Source organism: Salmo trutta, chromosome 13 (assembly GCF_901001165.1).
Source record: "Salmo trutta chromosome 13, fSalTru1.1, whole genome shotgun sequence".
In the NCBI taxonomy this organism is placed as follows: Eukaryota; Metazoa; Chordata; class Actinopteri; order Salmoniformes; family Salmonidae; genus Salmo; species Salmo trutta.
The window spans coordinates 75684049-75710273 of NC_042969.1; the positions used below are offsets into that span (position 1 = coordinate 75684049).

The 26225-nt window shown below is 43.2% G+C and overlaps 1 protein-coding gene across 1 annotated transcript in view; it reads right to left on the minus strand.

Annotated features, from left to right (window-relative positions):
• Positions 1-6813, minus strand: part of LOC115206534 (calsyntenin-2) — a 426005-nt gene extending 419192 nt beyond the window's left edge. The window contains exon 1 of the mRNA XM_029773639.1: positions 6292-6813. Within this exon, the coding sequence (XP_029629499.1) occupies positions 6292-6373 (82 nt within the window). The 5' untranslated portion in view covers positions 6374-6813. The remainder of the gene's footprint in view (positions 1-6291) is intronic.
• Between the last annotated feature and the right edge of the window lie 19412 nt (positions 6814-26225).

Sequence of the window (26225 nt, forward strand, 5' to 3'; positions counted from 1 at the left end):
ACGATGTGTGAGGTTGAAAGTGTGTTTAGGGTTGAGACTGTGTGTTTTGTCACCTGAGGAGCCTGACAGATCAATGTTTGAGTGTGTGTGTGTGTGTGTGTGTGTGTGTGTGTGTGTGTGTGTGTGTGTGTGTGTGTGTGTGTGTGTGTGTGTGTGTGTGTGTGTGTGTGCGCGCGCATGTGTGTGTGACTCATGAGTCACATTTCAATTAGACATGGAATTGATATGTGCCACATGGGAGATGACATTCTCTCCATGTCTCCTTCTGTTCATTTCCTCTGAGGTCAGCTAGACTCAGCTGGTGGAGAGGAACAGGTCACACACTATCAACACAGCTCCTCTCTGCTCATCAGAGAGAGAGAGAGTGCGTGTGAGCGAGCGAGAGATCTGAGTGTGTCAACTTTGACAAATGGAGAGGGGGAGCTGGTGAGATTGGTGCGGAAGCAATTGATTGGAGAAAAGGAGAGCGAGGAAGAGAACAAGGCAGAAGTGGAGGATGGTGGTTAGCACTCCGGACTGGGAGTGTGTGTAAGGGCATGTCCAGACAGTTGGCTGAAGTGTCAGGGAAGAGTCTCGCCAACAGCCTCTATCTAAAAGCTTCTGTTCTGTTTTACTGTTGTGTGAAAAACAAACAAAACACACACACACACACACTCTTAATCGCTCTCTCTATCTCACACACGCAGTCACAGTCGCACACACGCACACACGCACACACACACACACACACACACATACACGCTGGAGACAGTGGGTTGTAATGGGTTTGTGAGGTGTTGGATGTCTCCTGCTGCTGCTGTTAAAAGGTGAGGGGAACACTGGGGTGAGGGAGCGGGTCTACTTTTCTCTATCTGTCTCTAATTGCTTGTGTTATTCCTTTCCCTCGCTAAACAATCTTTCCTCTCCTCTCCTCTTCTCTCCTCTCCTCTCCTCTCTTCTCCTCAGGGAGCACTCTCATAGACACAGGACGTTCTGTCTTAATTCTATAAAAGCCTCTGGTGTTTTATCCACTCCCCCTGCTTCACACCTCAGAGAGTAAATCATTGGGCCTCAGAGAGTGTCCAGTCTAGTATTTGTATTTGTATTTATTAAGGAACCCCTTTATTTCTTGCCTAGTCAGCAGCTAGTCTTCCTGGGGTCCCGCAACAGCAGTTATATACAATTCAAAATCTTACAATACATTACATAACACTTTTCACAACACATTCAGTGTGTGGCCTCAGGCCACTACTCTACTATCACGTATCTACAATACAAAATCCACATGTACACGTGTGTAGAGTGTCTTATCATGTGTGTGTGTGTCTGTGCCTGTGTGTGTCTCTTCACAGTCCCCGCTGTTCCATAAGATGTATTTTGATCCGGTTTTTTTATCTGATTCTACGGCTTGCATCAGTTATCCGCTGTGGAATAGAGTTTCATGTAGTCATGGCTCTATGTAGTACTGTACGCCTCCCATAGTCTGTTCTGGACTTGGGGACTGTGAAGAGACCTTTGGTGACATGTCTTGTGGGGTATGCATGGGTGTCTGAGCTGTGTACTAGTAGTTTAAACAGACAGCTTGGTACATTCAGATTGTCAACATTTCTTACAAAAACAAGTAGTGATGAAGTCAATCTCTCCTTCACTTTGAGACATTATAGATGTACATACATATTATTCATGTGAGCTCTCCATGTATATTTAAGGGCCAGCTGTGCTGCCCTGTTCTGAGCCAATTGTCATTTTTCAAGGTCCCTCTTTGTGGCACCTGACCACACGACTGAACAGTAGTCAAGGTGCAACAAAACTAGGGCCTGTAGGACCTGCCTTGTTGATAGTGTTGTTAAGAAGGTAGAAACTAGGGCCTGTAGGACCTGCCTTGTTGATAGTGTTGTTAAGAAGGTAGAAACTAGGGCCTGTAGGACCTGCCTTGTTGATAGTGTTGTTAAGAAGGTAGAAACTAGGGCCTGTAGGACCTGCCTTGTTGATAGTGTTGTTAAGAAGGTAGAAACTAGGGCCTGTAGGACCTGCCTTGTTGATAGTGTTGTTAAGAAGGTAGAGCAGCGCTTTATCATGGACAGACTTTTCCACATCTTAGCTACTGTTGTATCAATATGTTTTGACCAAGACAGTTTACAATCCAGGTTTACTCCAAGCAGTTTAGTCACCACAACTTGCTGAATTTCCACCTTATTTATTACAAGATTTAAATGAGGTTCAGGGTTTAGTGAATGATTTGTCCCAAATACAATGTTTTTAGTTTTGAAATATCTAAGACTAACTTATTCGTAGTCAACCATTCTGAAACTAACTGCAGCTCTTTGTTAAGTGTCTAGTGCTAAGTATGGTTAGCCATAGCCCCACAGAGGGAGAGGAGGGGAGCAAGAGAGCTCACCTGCCCACTGTGATTAGTAGAGGCTTATCTCCAAATATAACACACACACACACACACACACAGTTCACCTCCTGCAAAACTAGAAAGGAGTGCAAGAGACAAGAGACCATGAAGACATAACCACAGCGATGAGCAATGTTTGAAGAAAGAGGGAGGCAGGGAGAGAGGGAGGGAGCGAGGGAGGATTTAGTGAGACCTTGAAAAGCAAACCGGTTGTTCTGTGGTTCAGAGGTACTATTGCCACAGGCTATAAGCTCACCGTAATACATACACCTGTAACCTTTTGTATTCTTCTAAATTAAACGGTGATATACTCCACATATGTTCACATTTGCACAATAGCATATCTCAGTGGAGTGTTGGAGTGGATATTGGAACAAGGACCCAGAGTCTGAGCTATATCTCTTGTGAGATCATTAGGATAATAGTATTCTGCTCTGAACTCCTTCACTAAAGTAATTAAGTAGCCTGGAGGTTGCCTCTCTCCTGTTTCTGTAGCGTGAGTCAGTACAAGTACACCCCCTGGACAGGACACTAGTCTATCGCAGGGCCTTAACCCTAATCTATCTCCTTAATACTGAGTGTCAAGCAGAGATGCATTGGGTCCCATTTTTACAGTATTTGCTATGACTCAGCAGGGGATAAAACTCCCAACCTTGCCATCTCTGGACAGACTCTCTAACAACAAGGCCACTGAGTTGGTCGCTAAACATTGGTCTGTACAAGAATAATACGCTGATTTGAGATCACTGAAGTAACACTACTCTATTAGCAAAACCCTGATCTGAAGTAAGGCAGATAAAGCAGATCTGAGATCAATGAGGTAGCACTCCTCCTCCATAATTTGCCATAATCTGATATAAGAGCACTGATTTGAGATCAGTGAATTAACTCTACTCCATGCTGAGCCTGATCTAAAATGAAAGATATTGCTGATCTAGGATCTACTGCACTCCTCTACACTGAGCCTTGGTTTTTGAGCCAGATCTAAAAATAGGAGAGACCAGCAAGGCTGTACTGAGATCAGTGAGGTAACAGCATGTCCTCCTCCATGTTGAACCATGGTTTTCCAGTCGCAGCACGTCAGGCAGGATTTGTGCTGCCTCCTGTGTCACTGTCTGGCCCGGCCAGCGATTTATAGAGCGCTCCCATAATGCACTTCCTCTCTCAAAAGGAGGACATAAATCTACCGCTTGTTTTTGTCACGCCTTTTTTTATTGGCTGATGGGGTCCTCTTTCCTTTCGCTCTTCTGCTTATTCTATCAAACACACACACAAAATAATATTATTGAATGAACAATGTACACTGAGGAAAGAAAACACGCTGACAAATTGAGGCTGTTCAAATTGCAACACAATATTACGAATTTGTTCCTAACGTTTGGTATAATCAGTTTATAGGTTAGGTGTTCTAAAGCGGAAGCATAGCCTATATTGAAATAATACATTATTTTATAATGAAGGTGGACGTTTCTGTTAATCATAACTCTCTTTACTTTGATTTCTTTAAACCCTGTGCACTGAAGAATACATTTCTGCATTCTGTACCTCATTTTCACATATACATTCATCTAACAACAACAGCCCAAATACTCCTGCAGCAGGCAAAAAATACATATATAAAGCTGCAAAAGGTTCCTCCATGGAAACAGACACTGAGGGTAAATTAAAATACACATACTGCTGGTAATGAGCTATCTAAATTCAGAGTTCATATTGCTTGGAATTACACCAAATCGCAGCTCTGGGCAGCTCTGGCAACAACAAAAAAATGCACTGCTTTCTACTCAACCGAAAAAAAAATCTCCCCACCACGCAGCTGACCGTGAGACATGGTGGGTTCGTTTAAGCCACAGCGTGCTGTGCAACCGTGAATGCCTTTGTAAATAGCTTCGCCACTTTGCAGTTTTGCGTACTTAGCTGCTGTCAACATGGGCCAACACACATACTTACGGTCCGGGCAAACACACACAAACACACACCTCTAGATTTTGAGCTGGTGCCTTGAGGGTGACTTTGATTAATTAAAGGAAGTTGATCATTCGTTCACGGTTCTTGCAATGAAACGGTGGCTAAACGGAAAATGACAGTGGAAGAGCGCACCTCTAAGATTTCGTGGAGAACAACCAATTCCAGAGTTTTCTCTAGTTACTTAAATGTCATAGTAGCACCGTTTAACTGTTGAATTTTAACGGAAGGCAAGACAGAAGAAAACAATGACATTTTTCAGAATGTTACTGTATGTCTCACACGCGTGTTTCTCTCGCTTTTACACGGACTTAAAGATGCAATTTCAAAATGCGGCTTGTGGGCCAGGATAACAGCACAAACTGTAAATTGAACAATGGGCTCTCATTTTCTCCCGAATTTAGAGCTGCGTTGCGGCCCTGGGGACTCAATTAGAACCGTGGAGTGCCGGCGTTTCCACCCCCAGTGACTGGGCGGTAATTTGTTTACTTCTTACTTCGCAGCCGAGCACGCTCGAAAAGCCCCAGAGTCCTGAGCTACTACCATGCAATCTCCAGATGAACAAAGTCTACACATTTGTGGGTGGAGTTGAGGACAGACCATGTATCCAGTTGCAAACAAACACCAACAAACACATGTATTGGTAACTTCAGCACCACGGACACCGCATTAAAACACGCTCAGTCATTTATTGCAAATCAGCACCATTGACAGCGCATTCCCTGTCACTCGCTCTCTCTCTCACTGTTGGCCGTTGGTTTGAGCTCTGCTCAGGGTCCGTCTATAATCATATTCAAATGAAAATGCAGGTGAAGCACAAGCTTGGACTCCCTAATCAGGCCATTGGTTATTATCATATGTTTCTATACTACTGGGCTACTAACATATAGAGAGAAAATAGGCCTATTGGGCGCACGAGAAGCCAGACGCAAAGGCTGCATTCTATCCGACGCACAGGGACAGGCACCGAGCAACACCTAATCATGCATCCGGCAACTGCCACTGCTGCCAGACAAAGTGACAGGTGCAACAGTAGCCCTAGTCTACGGGGAGTATATTACGTGTACCTGGTGCCAGATCAACCAGTTCACATGTGGCACCGGAGTTGCTCGTGAGCAGCTCGAGAGCAGTTAGTCTCCTATGTGTGGTAACACTGATATATTTATTCCCACCAAGGGAGTGCGGTCCCCAATAACATCCATTAACGATATCAATAAATCATAATTCTGCAATAACAGCATTAGCCTAAAAGGCCTGTGATGATAATGCTATGGCTGATAACTAAAATGAAACGGCTAATAATAATAATAAGCATCATAATCATCACCATCAGCATCATCACCATCAGCAGCATTGGCAGCATCATCATATCAATATCTGATAAGTAGATCCCTACTCATATTTATATCAGCATCATGACACCATATGGCCTAAATAGTCCTCATCAATAAGATATCAGACTAGTATCTATTAATCTTACCACCTCATATCTCTTAAAAAACCTAAGATCTGTCTTGGTAGATTAGAGAAGGCAGGCTAAAATATGTCTATCACATGGCGAGAGACTATATTAATAGACCTATGTCACAGTGAAAACTTGGACACATTGTTACACTCAACGCAACGGCATCACTCCTCCTGTCCCAGAGGCACCTCTGCTCGGAAATAGACTCACTCCTCCGCCAGCCTCACTACAATCAACAAATCCACCCCGAGCCCCGGAAGCTCTACAAATGACAGCCTTATAACCATATCATATCAGAGGTTCTAAATGAATAGAATCACAGCGCGATCAGCCCACATTAGTGGTGAAAATGCTCCGATATGGACCCTCTCCTCCGATGCTCCCTCCCATCGCCACCTCTTCTACAAGAAGCACATTGCAGAGTGAGAGCGCACCACGCAGGACGGTTGGGGTAGGCAGCGCCAAGTTCCCCTTCACCTACCTTTCACGGTGTGACAGGCACAGAGCCCCAAAGCAAACCCGGCCACCAGCAGCACCACCTCGGATATACGCTGCATATTCATGGCGTGGTGTGAGCGAAATAGACAGGGCACGGTGACCTCTCTCCTCTCTCTCCGATCTTTTCCGCCCGCTCCTTCAATTCAGCCTGTCCCAACAACGTTCTCTCTTCTTCAAGCTGTAAAACTGTTCGCTGATGATATGTCGGACTCGGACTAAAGATAGCGAACTAAGAGTGGAATAATACGCGCATGGTATACGCAAAGCGAGGCAGGGAGGGAGGCTTCTTCCGCGAAGAAACCGTGAAGCTGCGCGGTATAGTTACCAGAGCTCGTTCGTTGGTTGTTCGATGCACAACTAACTGCTTAGTGATAAGACCTGACCGTAGACCATCGCTACCCCGGACTGGACTGTTACGTCACGGGGAGGAGAGGTACCGCTCCCTCCTATCACTAAACAGCGCCGCGATAACACGTCTTCTCTCCTTGTCTGAAATTATTCATCTGACCGATTTGATAAGAATAATTAATTGTTAATGTTATACTGATGATTAGCTCATTAGACTACCACTGTCACGAGACCAACCCAGGATGTATCTTACCCACTTATCTCCACATACTGTATATATATCCATAGCTGCAGGAAGATGTTTTGAGTATGGGGTGCGGAGTGCAGGGGGATTGAAAGAAATCACCTTTCTAATGAAGTAATTGGAGGCATGGCAATAGGCCTAGCTGATTATTGAGGTGCTGCATGTCAGTGAAAAGCAATACATCTAAAATATGTGTGAAGGTAATGTGTCTTAGATATCATTTGAAATGTTGAGACAAGAAGTAGGGGAGGGGGGTGTGACGAAGATATTGGCGCATCTCTATCCAGAATGTGCTGAGCTGTCTCCCGCCAATTCTTGCGCTTCATTTTTTTATTGTGTTAACTGTTTTCCCTTGAATTGTTTAGTTGTATCAAGTCCCCATTACATATGTCACCAGCAGTAGATTTACTGTCAATCCCTTTCCTTTGGTTACATTCATTTCCGTGCATGGGTTAATTTGGTCTGTACAGTTTCTCATTCTCAGAATTGAAAGGTTGTTTGCAGAGTTCCCAACCTGTTACACTTGTGAGAAACACGTTTTGGTTTATTTCATTCATACCGTCATTTAGGATTTTTTATTTTTTTTTATTGTATTTTGTTCGGAGGCTCCATGTGAACAATGAGCATGTGTCTGCTTTCTCTGTCGTCATAATGTTAACGGCGCGTGCAAATCTGAGCATTCATAGAAATCGGCTAAATGGCCTGCTGCACTCAAATGTAGGATGTCTGATTGTCTTAATAACTCACCACCACCAATAAACTGAGCTTCTCACTCATTGTTTCTTCACCTCACACAGTAAGTCAACAAAGTCAGGTTAAAATGATGAAAGAGACCCACCTGTTTTGAGCCGCACATTTTTAGCAAAAAAACGTTGCCTGTTTTGCATGTTATTTCGGGATTAATACAGTTGAAGTCAGACGTTTACATACACTTAGGTTGGACTAATTACAACTCGTTTTTCAACCACTCCACACATTTCTTGTTAACAAGCTATAGTTTTGGCAAGTCAGTTAGGACATCTACTTTGTGCATGACACAAGTCATTTTTCCAACAATTGTTTACAGGCAGATTATTTCACTTATAATTCACTGTATCACATTTCCAGTGAGTCAGAAGTTTACGGACACTAAGTTGATTGTGCCTTTAAACAGCTTGGAAAATTCCAGAAAATAATGTCATGGCTTTAGAAGCTTCTGATAGGCTAATTGACATTGTTTGAGTCAATTGGAGGTGTACCTGTGGATGTATTTCAAGGCCTACCTTCAAACTCAGTGCCTCTTTGCTTGACATCATTGGAAAATCAAAAGAAATCAGCCAAGACCTCCACAAGTCTGGTTCATCCTTGGGAGCAATTTCCAAAAGCCTGAAGTTACCACGTTCATCTTTCCAAACAATAGTAAGCAAGTGAGCAAGTATAAACACCATGGGACCACGCAGCCGTCATACCGATCAGGATTGAGGCGCATTCTGTCTCCTAGAGATGAACGTACTTTGGTGCGAAAAGTGCAAATCAATCCCAGAACAACAACAAAGGACCTTTTGAAGATGTTTGAGGAAACAGGTCCAAAATATCTATATCCACAGTAAAACGAGTCCTATATCATCATAACCTGATAGGCCGCTCAGCAAGGAAGAAGCCAGTACTCCAAAACCGCCATAATAAAAGCCTGACTACGGTTTGCAACTGCACATGGGGACAAAATTCGTACTTTTTGGAGAAATGTCCTCTGGTCTGATCAAACAAAAATAGAACTGTTTGGACATAATGACCATCGCTTGCAAGCCGAAGAACACCATCCCAACCGTGAAGCACAGGGGTGGCAGCATCATGTTGTGTGGGTGCTTTGCTGCAGGAGGGACTGGTGCACTTCACAAAATAGATGGCGTTATGAGGACGGAAAATGATGTGGATATATTGAAGCAACATCTCAAGACATCAATCAGGAAGTTAAAGCTTGGTCGCAAATTGATCTTCCAACTGGACAATGACCCCAAGCATACTTCCAAAGTTGTGGCAAAATTACTTAAGGACAACAAAGTCAAGGTATTGGAGTGGCCACCACAAAGCCCTGACCTCAATCCCATAGAAAAATTGTGGGCAGAACTGAAAAAGTGTGTGTGAGCAGGAGGCCTGCAAACCTGACTCAGTTACACCAGCTCTGTCAGGAGGAATGGGCCAAAATACACCCAACTTATTGTGGGAAGCTTGTGGAAGGCTACCCGAAATATTTGACCCGAGTTAAACAATTTAAAGGCAATGCTACCAAATACTAATTGAGTGTATGTAAACTTCTGACCCACCGGGAATGTGATGAAAGAAATAAAAGCTGAAATAATTAATTCTCTCTACTATGTAAACTTCTGACTTCAACTGTACAAGCTCCCAGTAATTTATTGGGTAAATCACCAATGTTTTGGCATCACTGTGCCTTCTTCAGGGTAATGTCATGAATGCTTGAACCAGGTTATGTAGACAAACATTGCAATTAGTGCAACTAATGACAATAGAGAGGGCTGTGTTTCAATTATTAAATTAATTAGAATGAATTGAGTGAAACTGTTAAAAAAAACAATAGTTAATGGCATATTGAATATATCAGGCTATTGTTATCATATGGAAATATAATTGAATATTGTGCATCATATTTGCATCAACATACATTATTGTTGAATTCAATTTAGCATATTTAACTGTTTCCTATTTCATTTAATGTATTTTGTTATATGTAATCTTTTGGTTCAAACATAATGCATAATAAGCATCATGAACAGCGGGAACATATTAGTTGTACACTGATAAACTGTTGAAAGAATATATCAATGTATAAGACTTGTTCATAAAAGAGAGACTTGTTCATAAGAAGGGCCTGAGATCAAACTCAATATTCAGACCGCTAGGGGTCAAGGTTTTTAGACAGGATATCCAGTAAGCCTCCCTTTGTAGTAGGATCTGGATGTTTCCTCCTCTCCTTCGTAAAGCAACATGCTCAATGCATATGTTTTTGAGGGAGGAGATTGGATGATTAGCTTCAACAAAGTGAGCTGCTACTGGATATTCAATGTTTTTACACCTGATTGAGCTGTGGTGTTCAGCTATGCGTTGTTTTAATTGTCTTTTCGTTTGTCCTACATAGGCTTTCCCACATGAACAGATGATGAGATAGATCACTCCCTTGGTCTTGCATGAGATGATACCCCTAACAGGGATTTTTCGACCTGTGTGTGGTTTTCTGAAGAAGGATGTTTTTATAGCGCTATGTTACTGTGCGCATGAGCCACATTTGTAGATCCCATTTGGAATGGGTTTCAAGAGTGTCTTAGTGGGCTCAGGGGGCATGTCAAATCTCACCAAGCTATCTCCAATACTGCGACCACATGTATTTTCTACAGTGTAGAATAGTAGTGAAGACATCAAAGCTATTAAGTAACACGTATGGAATAATGTAGTAACCAAAAAAGTTTAATTTGAGATTCTTCAAAGTAGCCTTGATGACAGCTTTGCACACTCTTGGCATTCTCTCAAGCAGCTTCACCTGGAATTCTTTTTCCAACAAATACTTATGTCATGCATGATTCCGTCTCTCACAGTTGAAGTGTACCTATGATAAAAATGACAGACCTCTACATGCTTTGTAAGTAGGAAAACCTGCAAAATCGGCAGTGTATCGAATACTTGTTCTCCCCACTGTATATATCTTTTTTTTATTGATTGGAGGGGTACGTTTAACTTAGCAAAATCCTTGTTCCGATCTCCTCACCCACAATACATAAATGTACTATGTCGATTGCTGATGGTTTATGTTTTGACCAGCATTGCATAGCAATATAATCTTGTGATGCAATATCTTGCTTATCTCAGGGATTGACCCAAGATGACGCTTAAGTGCGCAAGATGTTTAAGTTGCAACTTATTCTGTTTAGGTTTATTAGATGCTAATTGAACACTTTATTTGTGGGAAACTCCTCAGTTCATATGTTAGTAGAAGTTCTAGGATAGTGAGAGGTGAAGGAGGGGATGGATGGATACTGCTCGGGTGTAGGTCCTACATATGCTGATTGTGATGGTTTGGTGCAATTTCTTACCTTTTTATTGAGTTACATGTTATGCAGGCCACCATAGGAACTACAAGCGAGAGGAGGGCGGGGCTTCCATTCACTTCCTGGAATGTCAAGGGTTTAAAACCTGTTAGGGCTAGGGGGCAGTATTGACACGGCCGGATAAAAAAACGTACCCGATTTAATCTGGTTACTACTCCTGCCCAGTAACTAGAATATGCATATAATTATTGGCTTTGGATAGAAAACACCCTAAAGTTTCTAAAACTGTTTGAATGGTGTCTGTGAGTATAACAGAACTCATATGGCAGGCAAAACCCTGAGACAAACCCTGACAGGAAACTGAAATCTGATGTGTGGATATCACTTCAAACATTTGCCATTGAAACACACAGGGGCTTGTGGATCATTTAGCACTTCCTATGGCTTCCACTAGATGTCCCCAGTCTTTACAAAGAGAGAGAGCCTGTTTATCTTGGTCACAGGGGATGGGCCATTACCATTGTGACGTCGGCGCCCATGAGTACTCTCCCTTTTCGAAACGTTTTGAAAGACAATGCAACCGTCCCAATGGAATATTATTGAAGCCCTGGTTGAAAAAGCCCCTAAAGATTTATGTTATACAACGTTTGACATGTTTGAACGAACTTAAATATATATTTTTTGCTCATTCCTGACGACAAGTCAGACGCACACGGTATATTTTCACTAGCCTTCGGAGCGCGCTAACACTATTGGGACATAAATTATTAACTTTTTTGAACCTGGGATTCCTAGAAGTGCCTTCTGATAAAGATAATCAAAGGTAAGGGATTATTTACAATAGTATTTTTGATGGTTGATCGTTCCAAGATGGCTCCAACATTTATAGCCTAGACTTTTTTTCTGGGCATACCACGTCGTTTATTGCAAAGTGTGATTTCCCAGTAAAGTTATTTTTAAATCTGGCAAAGAGATGGCATTCAAGACATGTTAATCTATAAGTCTTTGAATGACAATATTACATTTTAACAATGTTTTCGAATAGTAATTTTGTAAATTGTAGCGCTAATTGGAGGCAAAATATTTTCTGAACGTCATGCGCCGATGTAAAATGCTGTTTTTATATATAAATATGAACTTTATCGAACAAAAAATGCATGTGTTGTGTAACATGATGTCCTAGGAGTGTCATCTGATGAAGGTTGTCAAAGGTTAGTGCTGCTTTTAGCTGTGTTTTGGGTATTTGTGATGCATGCTAGTTGCTTTGAAAATGGCTGTGTGATTATTTCTGGCTGGGTACTCTGCTGACATAATCTAATGTTTTGCTTTTGCTGTAAAGCCTTTTTGAAATCGGACAACGTGGTTCAATTCAGGAGAGGTGTATCTATAAAACGGTGTAAAATAGTCATATGTTTGAGAAATTGAAGTTATAGCATTTATGAGGTTTTGCATTTAGCGCAACGCGATTCCACTGGCTGTTGATTAGGGTGGGACGCAAGCGTCCCACTGGCCCAGAGAGGTTAAATGAACCAATTAAGAGACGCAAGGTACTAGCCCACTTGAAAGCACTCTCGTCTGATATTATATTTTTGTAAGAAACCCATCTGAAAAACAATTCTCATAGCAGACTTAAATGTAGGTGAGTGGGGCAAGTGTATCACTCTAACTTCTCTGCCAAGATGAGAGGCACAGTGATTCTGGTACGGAAAGGAATTCCCTTTCTACATAAAACCATTATTGCGGATAAAGTGGGTCGTTGTGTGATCGTAATAGGAGAGATCCACTCTACTTCTGTAACTCTACTAAATATCTATGGGCCAAACATTGATCAAATCAAATCAAATGTATTTATATAGCCCTTCTTACATCAGCTGATATCTCAAAGTGCTGTACAGAAACCCAGCCTAAAACCCCAAACAGCAAGCATTGCAGGTGTAGAAGCACGGTGGCTAGGAAAAACTCCCTAGAAAGGCCAAAACCTAGGAAGAAACCTAGAGAGGAACCAGGCTATGAGGGGTGGCCAGTCCTCTTCTGGCTGTGCCGGGTGGAGAGTATAACAGCACATGGCCTAGATGTTCAAATGTTCATAAATGACCAGCATTGTCAAATAATAATAATCATAGTAGTTGTCGAGGGTGCAACAAGTCAGTAACACAAGAGTAAGTGTCAGTTGGCATTTTCATAGCCGATCTTTGACAGTATCTCTACCGCTCCTGCTGTCTCTAGAGTTGAAAACAGCAGGTCTGGGACAGGTAGCACGTCTGGTGAATAGGTCAGTGTTCCAGCAGGTCTGGGACAACAGGTCTGGGACAGGTAGCACGTCCGGCGAACAGGTCAGGGTTCCATAGCTGCAGGCAGAACAGTTGGAACTGGAGCAGCAGCACGGCCAGGTGAACTGGGGACAGCAAGGAGTCATCAAGCCAGGTAGTCCTGAGGCATGGTCCTAGGGCTCAGGTCCTCCGAGAGAGAGAAAGAAAGAAAGAGAGAGAGAGAATTAGAGAGAGCATATTTAAATTCACACAGGACACCGGAAAAGACAAGAGAAATACTCCAGATGTGACAGACTGACCTTAGCCCCCCGACACATAAACTACTGCAGCATAAATACTGGAGGCTGAGACAGGAGGGGTCAGGAGACACTGTGGCCCCATCCGATGAAACCCCTGGACAGGGCCAAACAGGTAGGATATAACCCCACCCACTTTGCCAAAGCACAGCCTCCACACCACTGGAGGGATATCTCCAACCACCAACATACCATCCCGGGACAAGGCCGAGTATAGCCCACAAAGATCTCCACCACGGCACAGCCCAAGGGGGGGCGCCAACCCAGACAGGAAGACCACATCAGTGACTCAACCCACTCAAGTGACGCACCCCTCCCAGGGACGGCATGGAAGAACACCAGTAAGCCAGTGACTCAGCCCCCGGAATAGGGGTAGAGGCAGAGAATCCCAGTGGAAAGAGGGGAAACCGGCCAGGCAGAGACAGCAAGGGCGGTTCGTTGCTCCAGCCTTTCCGTTCACCTTCACACCCCTGGGCCAGACTACACTTAATCATAGGACCTACTGAAGAGATGTGTCTTCAGTAAAGACTTAAAGGTTGAGACTGAGTCTGCGTCTCTCACATGGGTAGGCAGACTATTCCATAAAAATGGAGCTCTATAGGAGAAAGCCCTGCCTCCAGCTATTTGCTTAGAAATTCTAGGAACAATTAGCAGGCCCGCGTCTTGTGACCGTAGCGTACGTGTAGGTATGTATGGCAGGACCAAATCGGAAAGATAGGTAGGAGCAAGCCCATGTAATGCTTTGTAGGTTAGCAGTAAAACCTTGAAATCAGCCCTTGCCTTAACAGGAAGCCAGTGTAGGGAGGCTAGCACTGGAGTAATATGATCAAATTGTTTGGTTCTAGTCAGGATTCTAGCAGCCGTATTTAGCACTAACTGAAGTTTATTTAGTGCTTTATCCGGGTAGCCGGAAAGTAGAGCATTGCAGTAGTCCAACCTAGAAGTAACAAAGGCATGGATTCATTTTTCTGCGTCATTTTTGGACAGAAGGTTTCTGATTTTTACAATGTTACGTAGATGGAAAAAAGCTGTCCTTGAAACAGTCTTGATATGTTCTTCAAAAGAGAGATCAGGGTCCAGAGTAACGCCGAGGTCCTTCACAGTTTTATTTGAGACGACTGTACAACCATCCAGATTAATTGTCAGATTCAACAGAATATCTCTTTGTTTCTTGGGACCTAGAACAAGCATCTCTGTTTTGTCCGAGTTTAAGAGTAGAACGTTTGCAGCCATCCACTTCCTTATGTCTGAGACACAGGCTTCTAGCGAGGGCAATTTTGGGGCTTCACCATGTTTCATTGAAATGAACAGCTGTGTGTCATCCGCATAGCAGTGAAATTTAACATTATGTTTTCGAATGACATCCCCAAGAGGTAAAATATATAGTGAAAACAATAGTGGTCCTAAAACGGAACCTTGAGGAACACCGAAATGTACAGTTGATTTGTCAGAGGACAAACCATTCACAGAGACAAACTGATATCTTTCTGACAGATAAGACCTAAACCAGGCCAGAACTTGTCCATGTAGACCAATTTGGGTTTCCAATCTCTCCAAAAGAATGTGGTGATCGATGGTATCAAAAGCAGCACTAAGATCTAGGAGCACGAGGACAGACGCAGAACCTCGGTCTGATGTCATTAAAAGGTCATTTACCACCTTCACAAGTGCAGTCTCAGTGCCATGATGGGGTCTAAAACCAGACTGAAGCGTTTCGTGTACATTGTTTGTCTTCAGGAAGGCAGTGAGTTGCTGCGCAACAGCTTTTTCAATTTCTTTTGAGAGGAATGGAAGATTCGATATAGGCCGATAGTTTTTTATAATTTCTGGGTCAAGATTTGGCTTTTTCAAGAGAGGCTTTATTACTGCCACTTTTAGTGAGTTTGGTACACATCCGGTGGATAGAGAGCCGTTTATTATGTTCAACATAGGAAGGCCAATCACAGAAAGCAGCTCTTTCAGTAGTTTAGTTGGAATAGGGTCCAGTATGCAGCTTGAAGGTTTAGAGGCCATGATTATTTTCATCATTGTTTCAAGAGATATAGTACTAAAACACTTTAGTGTCTCCCTTGATCAAAGGTCCTGGCAGGGTTGTGCAGACTCAGGACAACGGAGCTTTGGAGGAATACGCAGATTTAAAGAGGAGTCAGTAATTTGCTTTCTAATGATCATGATCTTTTCCTCAAAGAAGTTAATGAATTCATCACTGCTGAAGTGAGAGCCATCCTCTCTTGGGGAAAGCTGCTTTTTAGTTAACTTTGCGACAGTATCAAAAATAAATTTTGGATTGTTCTTATTTTCCTAAATTAAGTTGGAAAAATAGGATGATCGAGCAGCAGTGAGGGCTCTTCGATACTGCACGGTACTGTCTTTCCAAGCTAGTCGGAAGACTTCCAGTTTGGTGTGGCAAAATTTCCGTTCCAATTTTCTGGAAGCTTGCTTCAGAGCTCGTGTATTTTCTGTATACCAGGGAGCTAGTTTCTTATGACAAATGTTTTTAGTTTTTAGGGGTGCAACTGCATCTAGGGTATTGCACAAGGTTAAATTGAGTTCCTCGGTTAGGTGGTTAACTGATTTTTGTCCTCTGACGTCCTTGGGTAGCCAGAGGGAGTCTGGAAGGGCATCAAGGAATCTTTGGGTTGTCTGAGAATTTATAGCACAACTTTTAATGCTTCTTGGTTGGGGTCTGAGCAGATTATTTGTTGCGATTGCGACCGTAATAAAATGGTGGTCCGATAGTCCAGGATTATGAGGAAAAACATTAAGATTCACAACATTTATTCCATGGGACAAAACTAAGTCCTGAGTATGACTGTGGCAGTGAGTAGGTCCAGAGACATGTTGGACAAAACCCACTGAGTCGATGATGGCTCCGAAAGCCTTTTGGAGTGGGTCTGTGGACTTTTCCATGTGAATATTAAAGTCACCAAAAATTAGAACATTATCTGCGATGACTACAAGGTCCGATAGGAATTCAGGGAACTCAGTGAGGAACGCTGCATATGGCCCAGGAGGCCTGTAAACAGTAGCTATAAAAAGTGATTGAGTAGGCTGCATAGATTTCATGACTAGAAGCTCAAAAGACGAAAACGTCGTTGTTGTTTACCACCTAAATTTGCTATCATAAATGTTAGCAACACCTCCGCCTTTGCGGGATGCGTGGGGGATATGGTCACTAGTGTAACCAGGGGGTGAGGCCTCATTTAACACAGTAAATTCATCAGGCTTAAGCCATGTTTCAGTCAGGCCAATCACATCAAGATTATCATCAGTGATTAGTTCATTGACTATAACTGCCTTTGAAGTGAGGGATCTAACATTAAGTAGTCCTATTTTGAGATGTGAGGTATCACAATCTCTTTCAATAATGGCAGGGATGGAGGAGGTCTTTATACTAGTGAGATTGCTAAAGCGAACACCGCCATCTTTAATTTTGCCAAACCTAGATCGAGGCACATACACGGTCGCAATGGGGATAGCTGAGCTGACTACACTGACTGTGCTAGTGGCAGACTCCACTAAGCTGGAAGGCTGGCTAACAGCCTGCTGCCTGGCCTGCACCCTATTTCATTGTGGAGCTAGAGGAGTTAGAGCCCTGTCTATGTTCATAGATAAGATGAGATCACCCCTCCAGCTAGGATGGAGTCCGTCACTCCTCAACAGGCCAGGCTTGGTCCTGTTTGTGGGTGAGTCCCAGAAAGAGGGCCAATTATCTACAAATTCTATCTTTTGGGAGGGGCAGAAAACAGTTTTCAACCAGCGATTGAGTTGTGAGACTCTGCTGTAGAGCTCATCACTCCCCCTAACTGGGAGGGGGCCAGAGACAATTAATCGATGCCGACACATCTTTCTAGCTGATTTACACGCTGAAGCTATGTTGCGCTTGGTGACCTCTGACTGTTTCATCCTAACATCGTTGGTGCCGACATGGATAACAATATCTCTATACTCTACACTCGCCAGTTTTAGCTTTAGCCAGCACCGTCTTTAGATTATCCTTAACGTCGGTAGCCTTGCCCCCTGGTAAACAGTGTATGATCGCTGGATGATTCGTTTTTAGTCTAATACTGTGGGTAATGGAGTCGCCAATGACTAGGGTTTTCAATTTGTCAGAGCTAATGGTGGGAGGCTTCGGCATCTCAGACCCCATAACGGGAGGAGTAGAGACCAGAGAAGTCTCGGCCTCCGACTCGCTTAATGTGGAGAACCGGATGAAAGTTTCTGTCGGCTGAATAAGCGACACCGGTCGAGCATTCCTACAGCGTTTCCCTCCAGAAGCCATGAGAAAGTTGTCCGGCTGCGGGGACCGTGCGAGGGGGTTTATACTAACGTTACTATCTGTACTTACTGGTGGCACAGACGCTGTTTCATCCTTTCCTACACTGAAATTGCCCTTGCCTAACGATTGCGTCTGAAGCTGGGCTTGCAGCACAGCTATCCTCGCCGTAAGGCGATCGTTCTCCTGTATATTATAAGTACAACGACTGCAATTAGAAGGCATCATGTTAATGTTACTTAGCTTCGGCTGTTTGAAGTCCTGACGAACCATGTCCAGATAAAACCTCCGGGGTGAAAAAGTAGAATGAAAAAAGTTGAGTGAGGGAAAAACTAAAAATATACGGTAATGAAAAAGTAAAAACTGTGAAGTAGTCAGGTAGCAAAGTAAGATCGGCAACAAAACGCACAGCAGCACGTAAACAAGTCTGCAAGTTGTGACCGGAAACAGGAAGTGTGTCAGAAAACCCCAGATAACCCCCTTGATAACCCCTCTTTTTTCAAAAGAGTCCTTGCTTTGATGCCAGATATCTCCCATACTAACCGGGTCATTGGAGGGGACCTTAATTGTGTGATAGAACAATATTTGGATAGATCTTCTACCCAGCGAACCCCTACCTCCTATTCAAGCGAATTCTTGAATTCCTACATAAAAATTCTAACTTATTTGACATATGGAGGATCTCTAACCCTACGGGTAGGGAATACTCCTTTTACTCTCATGTTCACAATGTTTATACTCGAATTGACTACTTTTTGATTGATGCGAAATGACTCCCCTATACCTGTAATGTGAGGTATCATGATATTATAATCTCTGACCACAGTCCACTCACCTTCTCCTATGCCTGTAATGTGAGGTATCATGATATTATAATCTCTGACCACAGTCTACTCACCTTCTCCCTGAGATTGGGTGACATCGTACCAAACAAGAGGGACTGGAGGTTGAATCCACAGCTCCTCACAGAACCAACATTCTGTGAACATCTTAAAGACTAAATTACATTTTTTTTTGATACTAACGACAACAAAGACTTCCCCAGCATTATTGTGGGAAACACTGAAGGCTTATTTGAGAGGCTGTATCATCTCCTTTCAGGCTGCCAGGAGTAGGCAAAACAGAGGGAAATTGGTAGAACTGGAGGGACAAATTCACTTACTGGATAGGGAGAATGCTAGCCATCCATTAATGGAGAAACATAAAAAAAATACCTCTTTAAAATTTGAGTATAATCAGATTCTCTCAGCTAAAATTGCTAAATATTTTCTCTATGTCAAGCAAAGATATTTTGAGTTTGGTGACAAACCACACAAATAACTCGCCAGACAACTTAGAAAAAATGTGAGTGACCGTATAATTCACAAAGTTAGATCTGCATCTGGGGAATTACTCTCTTCCCCAAAGACATCAATGACAGATTCTGTCAGTTTTATGAGACTCTATATGCATCTAAAGCGGATTCTAACCCCTTAATTATGCAAAATATTTTGGAGGACTGTAATCTTCCTGCCCTGAACCAGGAAGATTCTAACTTCCTGAATAAGGAAATATCTCTTGAAGAAATTCGAGAAACAATTAAATCTCTAAAGACTGGCAAGACCCCGGGCCCAGATGGATACCCTGGTGAATTCTATAAAACATTCAGCAACATGCTCTCTCCCAACCTGCACAAAATTTTGGTTCAGGCCAATGAGGACGAAGCTTTCCCATCTACTTTGGATGAGGCATTCATCACAGTTATAGATAAGAAGGGTAAAGATTCAGAAGAGGAAGGGTCATAAAGATCAATATCCCTCCTTAATACAGACCAAAAGATTTTAGCAAAAACTCTGGCTAACAGGCTTATCACTTTAATTGGCAAATTGGTCCATTCGGACCAGACCGGCTTTATCCCTAACAGAAACTCATTCTTCAATCTCAGGCGCCTCTTCAACATTATGTATTCTCAGAGGTTACCTAACGTGGACCTTGCCGTTATATCTCTTGACACCGAAAAGGCCTTTGAACAGTTGAGTGGTCCTATCTATTCAAGGTCCTACTGAAATGTAATATTGGAGATGGGTTCATAAATTGGATCCAGCTATTATATAGGAACCCCTGTCCGAGATTACTCACTAACCAATCATTGTTGCTCCGATTTAACCTTTACAGAGGGACAAGGCAGGGTTGTGCGCTGTCGCTTATGCTCTTCGCCCTAATTATTGAACCTCTCGCTCAGGCGATCAGATCTCATGCAGCAATACACGGCTATAATACTAAAGATACTCCAAATAAGATTTCCCTATACGCAGATGACATTCTCCTCTATGTAACAGAACCCCAAGCTAGTATTCCAGCTATTCTTGATGTGATTAATTTGTTTGGTACCTTCTCGGGATACAGAATAAATTGGAACAAGAGCAAATTAATGCCCATACTGTTGCAAAACACCTCTTGGATAGAACATCTTCCAGTTAAGTTATCTTCAGAAAATGTACCTACCTAGGAATTGTAGTTACCAAACAATACTCTTCAGTATTTAAAGAGAATTTCCCATCTCTGATGCAAAAACTCAGGCAAACATACAATTTTGGAGAACTCTCCCAATTTCTCTGCTCGGAAGAATTAATGCCATTAAAATGGTCTTCCTCCCACAACTGCTCTACCTATACTAGAACATCCCAGTATTCATACCTAAATCCTTTCATAAACAACTGGACTCAATTATCAATCCTTTCATCTGGGATTATAAAACACACAGGATAGGTAAAAAAACACCTCTGTAAATCCAAAACGGAAGGAGGATTGTCTCTCCCAAATTGTATATTTTACTATTGGGCCGCTAACCTCCGCGCTGTTACGTTTTTGCTGGATGACGCACCTCCATCTGGAGATGTCACTTTATAGTAACAATCCTATTATACATAGCACAGTCCGAATCTGGAAGCAAATCAAAGTCCACTTTGATCTTAGACCAATATCATTCATGCTCCCTGTTGTCAGGAATCCCTCCTTTGCCCCCTTTAACCTTGATAACACCTTTGAGCGATGGGGAGAGTTAGGGATAAGTACCATAGGGGATTTATATATAGAAGGGACCTTTGCTTCCTTTGAGTTGCTGAGGGAAACTTATAATCTTCCCAGAAGTAACTTTTTCAGATACCTACAAATTAGAGACTATGTTAGAAAACACCTCCCAACATTTGGGAATGCTAAACCTTCCATGTTTGACGGATGTATAAAATATGCCCCACCTCAGACAAACTGATATCTCGTATATATGACGCTTTTCAATCTGTTAGCGCACCATCTACTGATACCATTAAGGCAAAATGGGAGGAAGAACTAGGGACTGACATTTTTGTGGCAGACTGGGAAGATAGCTTGGAGTATATCCACACCTGCTCCATTAACTCCAGACATCGTCTCATACAATTCAAGGTATTACACATATTACACTATTCCAAAACTCAACTGCATAGGATATTTCCTGATACATCCCCTATGTGTGATAAATGTCAGGCTGAGCAGGGTACACTACTCCACTGCTTTGCGCTATGCTCTAACTTGTATGGTTATTGGTGTGGAATTTTTAGGATCCTCTCTGAAGTTCTGGAGACTTCAATAGACCCAGATCCGCTTCTGATAATCGTGGGAGTGTCTGATTCCTAAACGGATTAACCAACCCCCAAAACAACTAATCTCTTACAGTCTCATTTCGGCAAAAAAATTTATCTTGTTGTTTTGTAAAAGGAGGGAAGCGCCCTCTACCAAATTATGGCTCAGCGAATTGGCAAACACTGTACACTTAGAAATAATTAGATATATTCTGAACAATAAATTATCAACATTTGATCAAATCTGGCAGCCTTTTCTCTCTTACTGGGACCAGTCGGCGCTGTGAATTTGTACATTTTAACGCACTCTCAATTGTAATATTGTAATCTACCTTTGGGCAGCATGTGCTGGCCCCGCCACCCGAGCAGTCGGGAGGGGAATAGGGGGTAATAAGGGGGGGGGGGGGATAAAGGGGGGGTGACATCTACCCTCTTTCTTTCTACCTGTCCTTGTTCTGTATGTCTTGTTTTGTAATATTTGTTTTGTACCCAGAACTCTGGGTCTTGTTGTTCCTGTCTGCTCTTTTATGTTTAGATAAGAATTGTATACTTGTCTTTTATACCTATACACCATTTTTGTGTGTGTTCAATAAAAAATATTTGAACGGAAATACAGCCTTCGGGAATTCCGGATTGATACGGCGATGAACGAGCCGCAGAGGATGAACGAGTGTGCCCAAGACCAGACCTCTTCTCGCTCCTGCGTTCCCGTAGACACCCATCAATCCTAAGAGTAAGGGCGGTAAGGGAATCAAGGCCCAGCGGTAACTCCCGAGCTGCTAGCTCGTCTTTTATTTCCTCTGAAAGTCCGTGAAGGAAGGTATCAAAAAGGGACTCCAGATTCCAGGCACTCTCGGCGGCCAACGTGTGAAAATCTACGGCGTAGTCTGCCACACTATGGGAGTCTTGACGTAATTCCAGTAGTTTCCTAGGTGGTTGGGGGTTCTCAGAGGTGGCAGGCTGCCTATGAGCTAACTCACTGATTTGCTCTATAATAGCCTTAAACCACTGGTCGTGGCTTTCTGTCAGGGAACGAAGCCCTTCCAAAAGGTCCAGCAGTAGCTCCTCATTCCTCCCAATGGTGGCTCCCTGCAGGGAGACAGCGTGGTGGAGCTGGACCAACTCTGCTGGGTCTGTCATAGCCAGTTCGTACTATAAGGGCACAGGGTGAGACCCAGATGCAGACCCGGGAGGCAGATGGTTCGAGTCTGATATTCATTAGTATCCAAGGGGCAGGCAAGAGAATGGTTGTGGACAGGCAAAAGATCATAACAAGGTCAGAGTCCAGGAGGTACAGAGTGGCAGGCACGCTCGAGGTCAGCGCAGGCAGTATGGTCAGGCAGGCAGGTTCAGAGTCAAGGCTGGCAAGGGTCAAAACCGGGAGGACTAGAAAAAAAACAGAGAAGAGGAAAACGCAGGAGCACAGAGTAACACGCTGGTTGATTTGACAAAACAAGACGAACTGGCACAGACAGACAGAAACCACATGTATAAATACCCAGGGGATAATGGGGAAGATGGGTGACACCTGGAGGGGGTGGAGACAAGCACAAGGACAGGTAAAACAGATCAGGGTGTTACAGATCCTATTTACACTTTGTTGTCAATTTTTACACTAGAATAACTGTGTCTGGCTCATATCGATGCCACATAGGTCGTTTTCAAAGGGATTTGTTCATTGCTATTTAAAGTCAGTCGCTCTTTATGTCCTCAACTTTTAGTGAAAGAAGCAACCAGTAGAGGCGAGTTGAATGTCTACCTGTCCTGTCCTGTATTGTCCTGTCCTGTCCTGTATTGTCCTGTCCTGTCCTGTATTGTCCTGTCCTGTCCTGTCCTGTATTGTCCTGTCCTGTCCTGTATTGTCCTGTCCTGTATTGTCCTGTCCTGTCCTGTCCTGTATTGTCCTGTCCTGTCCTGTCCTGTATTGTCTTGTCCTGTCCTGTCCTGTCCTGTATTGTCCTGTCCTGTCCTGTCCTGTCCTGTATTGTCCTGTCCTGTCCTGTCCTGTATTGTCCTGTCCTGTATTGTCCTGTCCTGTCCTGTCCTGTATTGTCCTGTCCTGTATTGTCCTGTCCTGTCCTGTCCTGTATTGTCCTGTCCTGTCCTGTATTGTCCTGTCCTGTCCTGTCCTGCTGTTCTGTTCTTGTGTCTCTGTGATTTAGACATGAATCACCAACTGTGGTTGACACCTCACAACATCTTCTAGAAACTACTCTCATCTTTCTCTCCCAGTCAGGTAACATTTAGACAATTAACCAGTGTCTGTCAGTTTGCGTGTCGGGACTCCAAATTGAATTGCGAGAGAGTGGACTAGTTCGTACGCAGGTCAGAAGTGGCCCTTTAATGTGGCGCACTCCAAGCCCGCTGAGAGGAAAGTCTGTTTGATTTCTATGCATGCATACGTTAAAGTGTGTGTGTGTGTGTGTGTGTGTGTGTGTGTGTGTGTGTGTGTGTGTGTGTGTGTGTGTGTGTGTGTGTGTGTGTGTGTGTGTGTGTGTGTGTGTGTGTGTGTGTGTGTTGTTTACTGGCCGTTGAGCTGAGCAATCTGATTAATACTCGTTTCAATTTTCCTGAGTATCTCAAAAGGGACATTCCTGCTGGCATATCTCTGCATGCTCTGCCTGGCTTAGTTTATTCTGGGAGAGCTCTGAGGATGGAGAATAGTTGTATAGACAGTGTTATTTAACTAGCACCAAATTCTGGGATGACAATGCATGGAGACCAGCTTGTTATCAGATCAGGTTCATTTTAGCGTTTCAATAGCCTAGTTCATCAATTGTAGAAAGCTATGTAATGAAGGTCTTCACGTTCGTTTTCCAACTGTCTCTCAGTTTATATTAGGTTACCTGGGTTACCTGGGTTGACTCTCTGCTGCCATTGATCCATGATGCCATCAAAATTCCTGTCATGTCTTCAAGTTTTGATTTCTTTCATTATTGAGGCAAATTACACACCGACAAGGCTCCCAGGCTATTACACAGACCTCTGAGAACAATTGCATTTTTGCTGGCTGCTGATACAAATGTAATATCCCCTCATTTTATGCTCAACGGGAAAAACTGCAGAGCCAAAATTATACAAGTAATGTATATGTATATTTTACCACTTGTTTTATTGGAAAATATAACACATCCTCTCTGAAACTTTGTCAATATTCTTGATGTGGTTCTTGCAGTGTTTTTCCAATATTGAGCATTTCCATACCTGAGTGACCTGACCGGAGGGACCTTCAACATCTGTGTGTGTGTGTGTGTGTGTGTGTGTGTGTGTGTGTGTGTGTGTGTGTGTGTGTGTGTGTGTGTGTGTGTGTGTGTGTGTGTGTGTGTGTGTGTGTGTGTGTGTGTGTTTCTGTGTCTGCTTGTGTGTGTGTGTGTCCATGTTTCCATGCTGCAGTAACAGGGCAGAGAACATCACAGAAGAGGGATGAATGGATGAACGGATGAACGAAGAGGATTTTATTAGATAGCAGATATCAGCATGGCCATGTTCCATATTATCAGTGATGCAATGATAGTCCAGACTATTCCTTAAGGTCAGTGTTTTACTACACTGAGAACAAACCTCTTTCATTCTCATAGCCAAGCATTATGTAAATAGCCCATCTAATATCCTTCCTTGTATTTACTTCCTTGCCTTCAGCTTTTCTTCATTATAAAAAGATTCCAGCCTGGCCATGGAGTGTGCTGTTTGGAGGGAGAGGAGTGGGGAGTGGAGTGGTTGCTGGGTGGCTGCCATGCCAGACGTGGAGTGAAGAGAGAGACACACACACAGAGACACCTACCAGACCAGACATGGAGAGGAGTGGATCAGAAAGGAGCTGTTGGCAGGAGACTCTTATGTTGGGCCGTGCTCTGATCAGACGGACATCAGCCAATGCCTCTGAACTGAACAGCACCGAGACAACCACACACTCTCTGTCTCCTTTCCACCCATCCTGAACATAACAGACATCCTCTCCAGCTCTCTCCAGAAATCTCCAGCTCTCTACAGAACTCTCCAGTTCTCTCCAGATCTCTCCAGCAACCCACGGCTATGCTACAGTCTGGCCACTAGCTATAGACAAAGGGAGAGTGAAGGAAAGGATGGAGAGATGGAGGGAAAGCACATATTTGCCATCAATCTCTGCTTTGTCCACATGCTGTTTTGTTTTTGATTGGGTTGGGATGGAAGTTAATAGCAGATGTTATCATAATCACAATCCCAGTATTGATCCTTTCCATAAAATATACATAAAGAGCCCAAAGTGAGTAGTTTCCAGATGCTCAGTGAGACACAGAGAGACACACTGAAATGAGAACTTTCATTAAGTTTCTCGTCTCATTTCTTTCTGTTATTTGCTCACTCTCTCTCTTTGTAAAACATTCCATTCCAGAAGCCTTAGGGGGTCCAGATAATCACTTTACTTTAGAGAAAGTGAGCTGAGCTGGAAAGCTACATTACTTTGCCCTGGCTTCTGTGTTCTTCTGTCTGAAAGTCATTTTCTTTGCACTTGCCATTAGACTGCTAAAGCCATTTGCAAATGTGATGCAGTGGAGTGGCACTGTGTTCATCAGTATGGGCAATGCATTCCTTTAGTCAATTATCACCGGAGCTCTCCTCTGCCTGCTTATTCAGATGCTACGGCTGGTGTCACCAACCACTCAGCTCAAGCATTAGGCTTTTAGGCCTTTGTAGTTCTGTTATGGTCATGGTCTGGATGAGTGGCTGTGTGATGATTATGTTGTGTGTGGTCAGTACATAACTAATATCAATTTGTGGTAATTTTGTTATTACTGTATGATCATTATGGTCAGATTCTAAAGTCAGAATCCAGTTGCAATGCAATCTCAGTGATGATCCTAAGC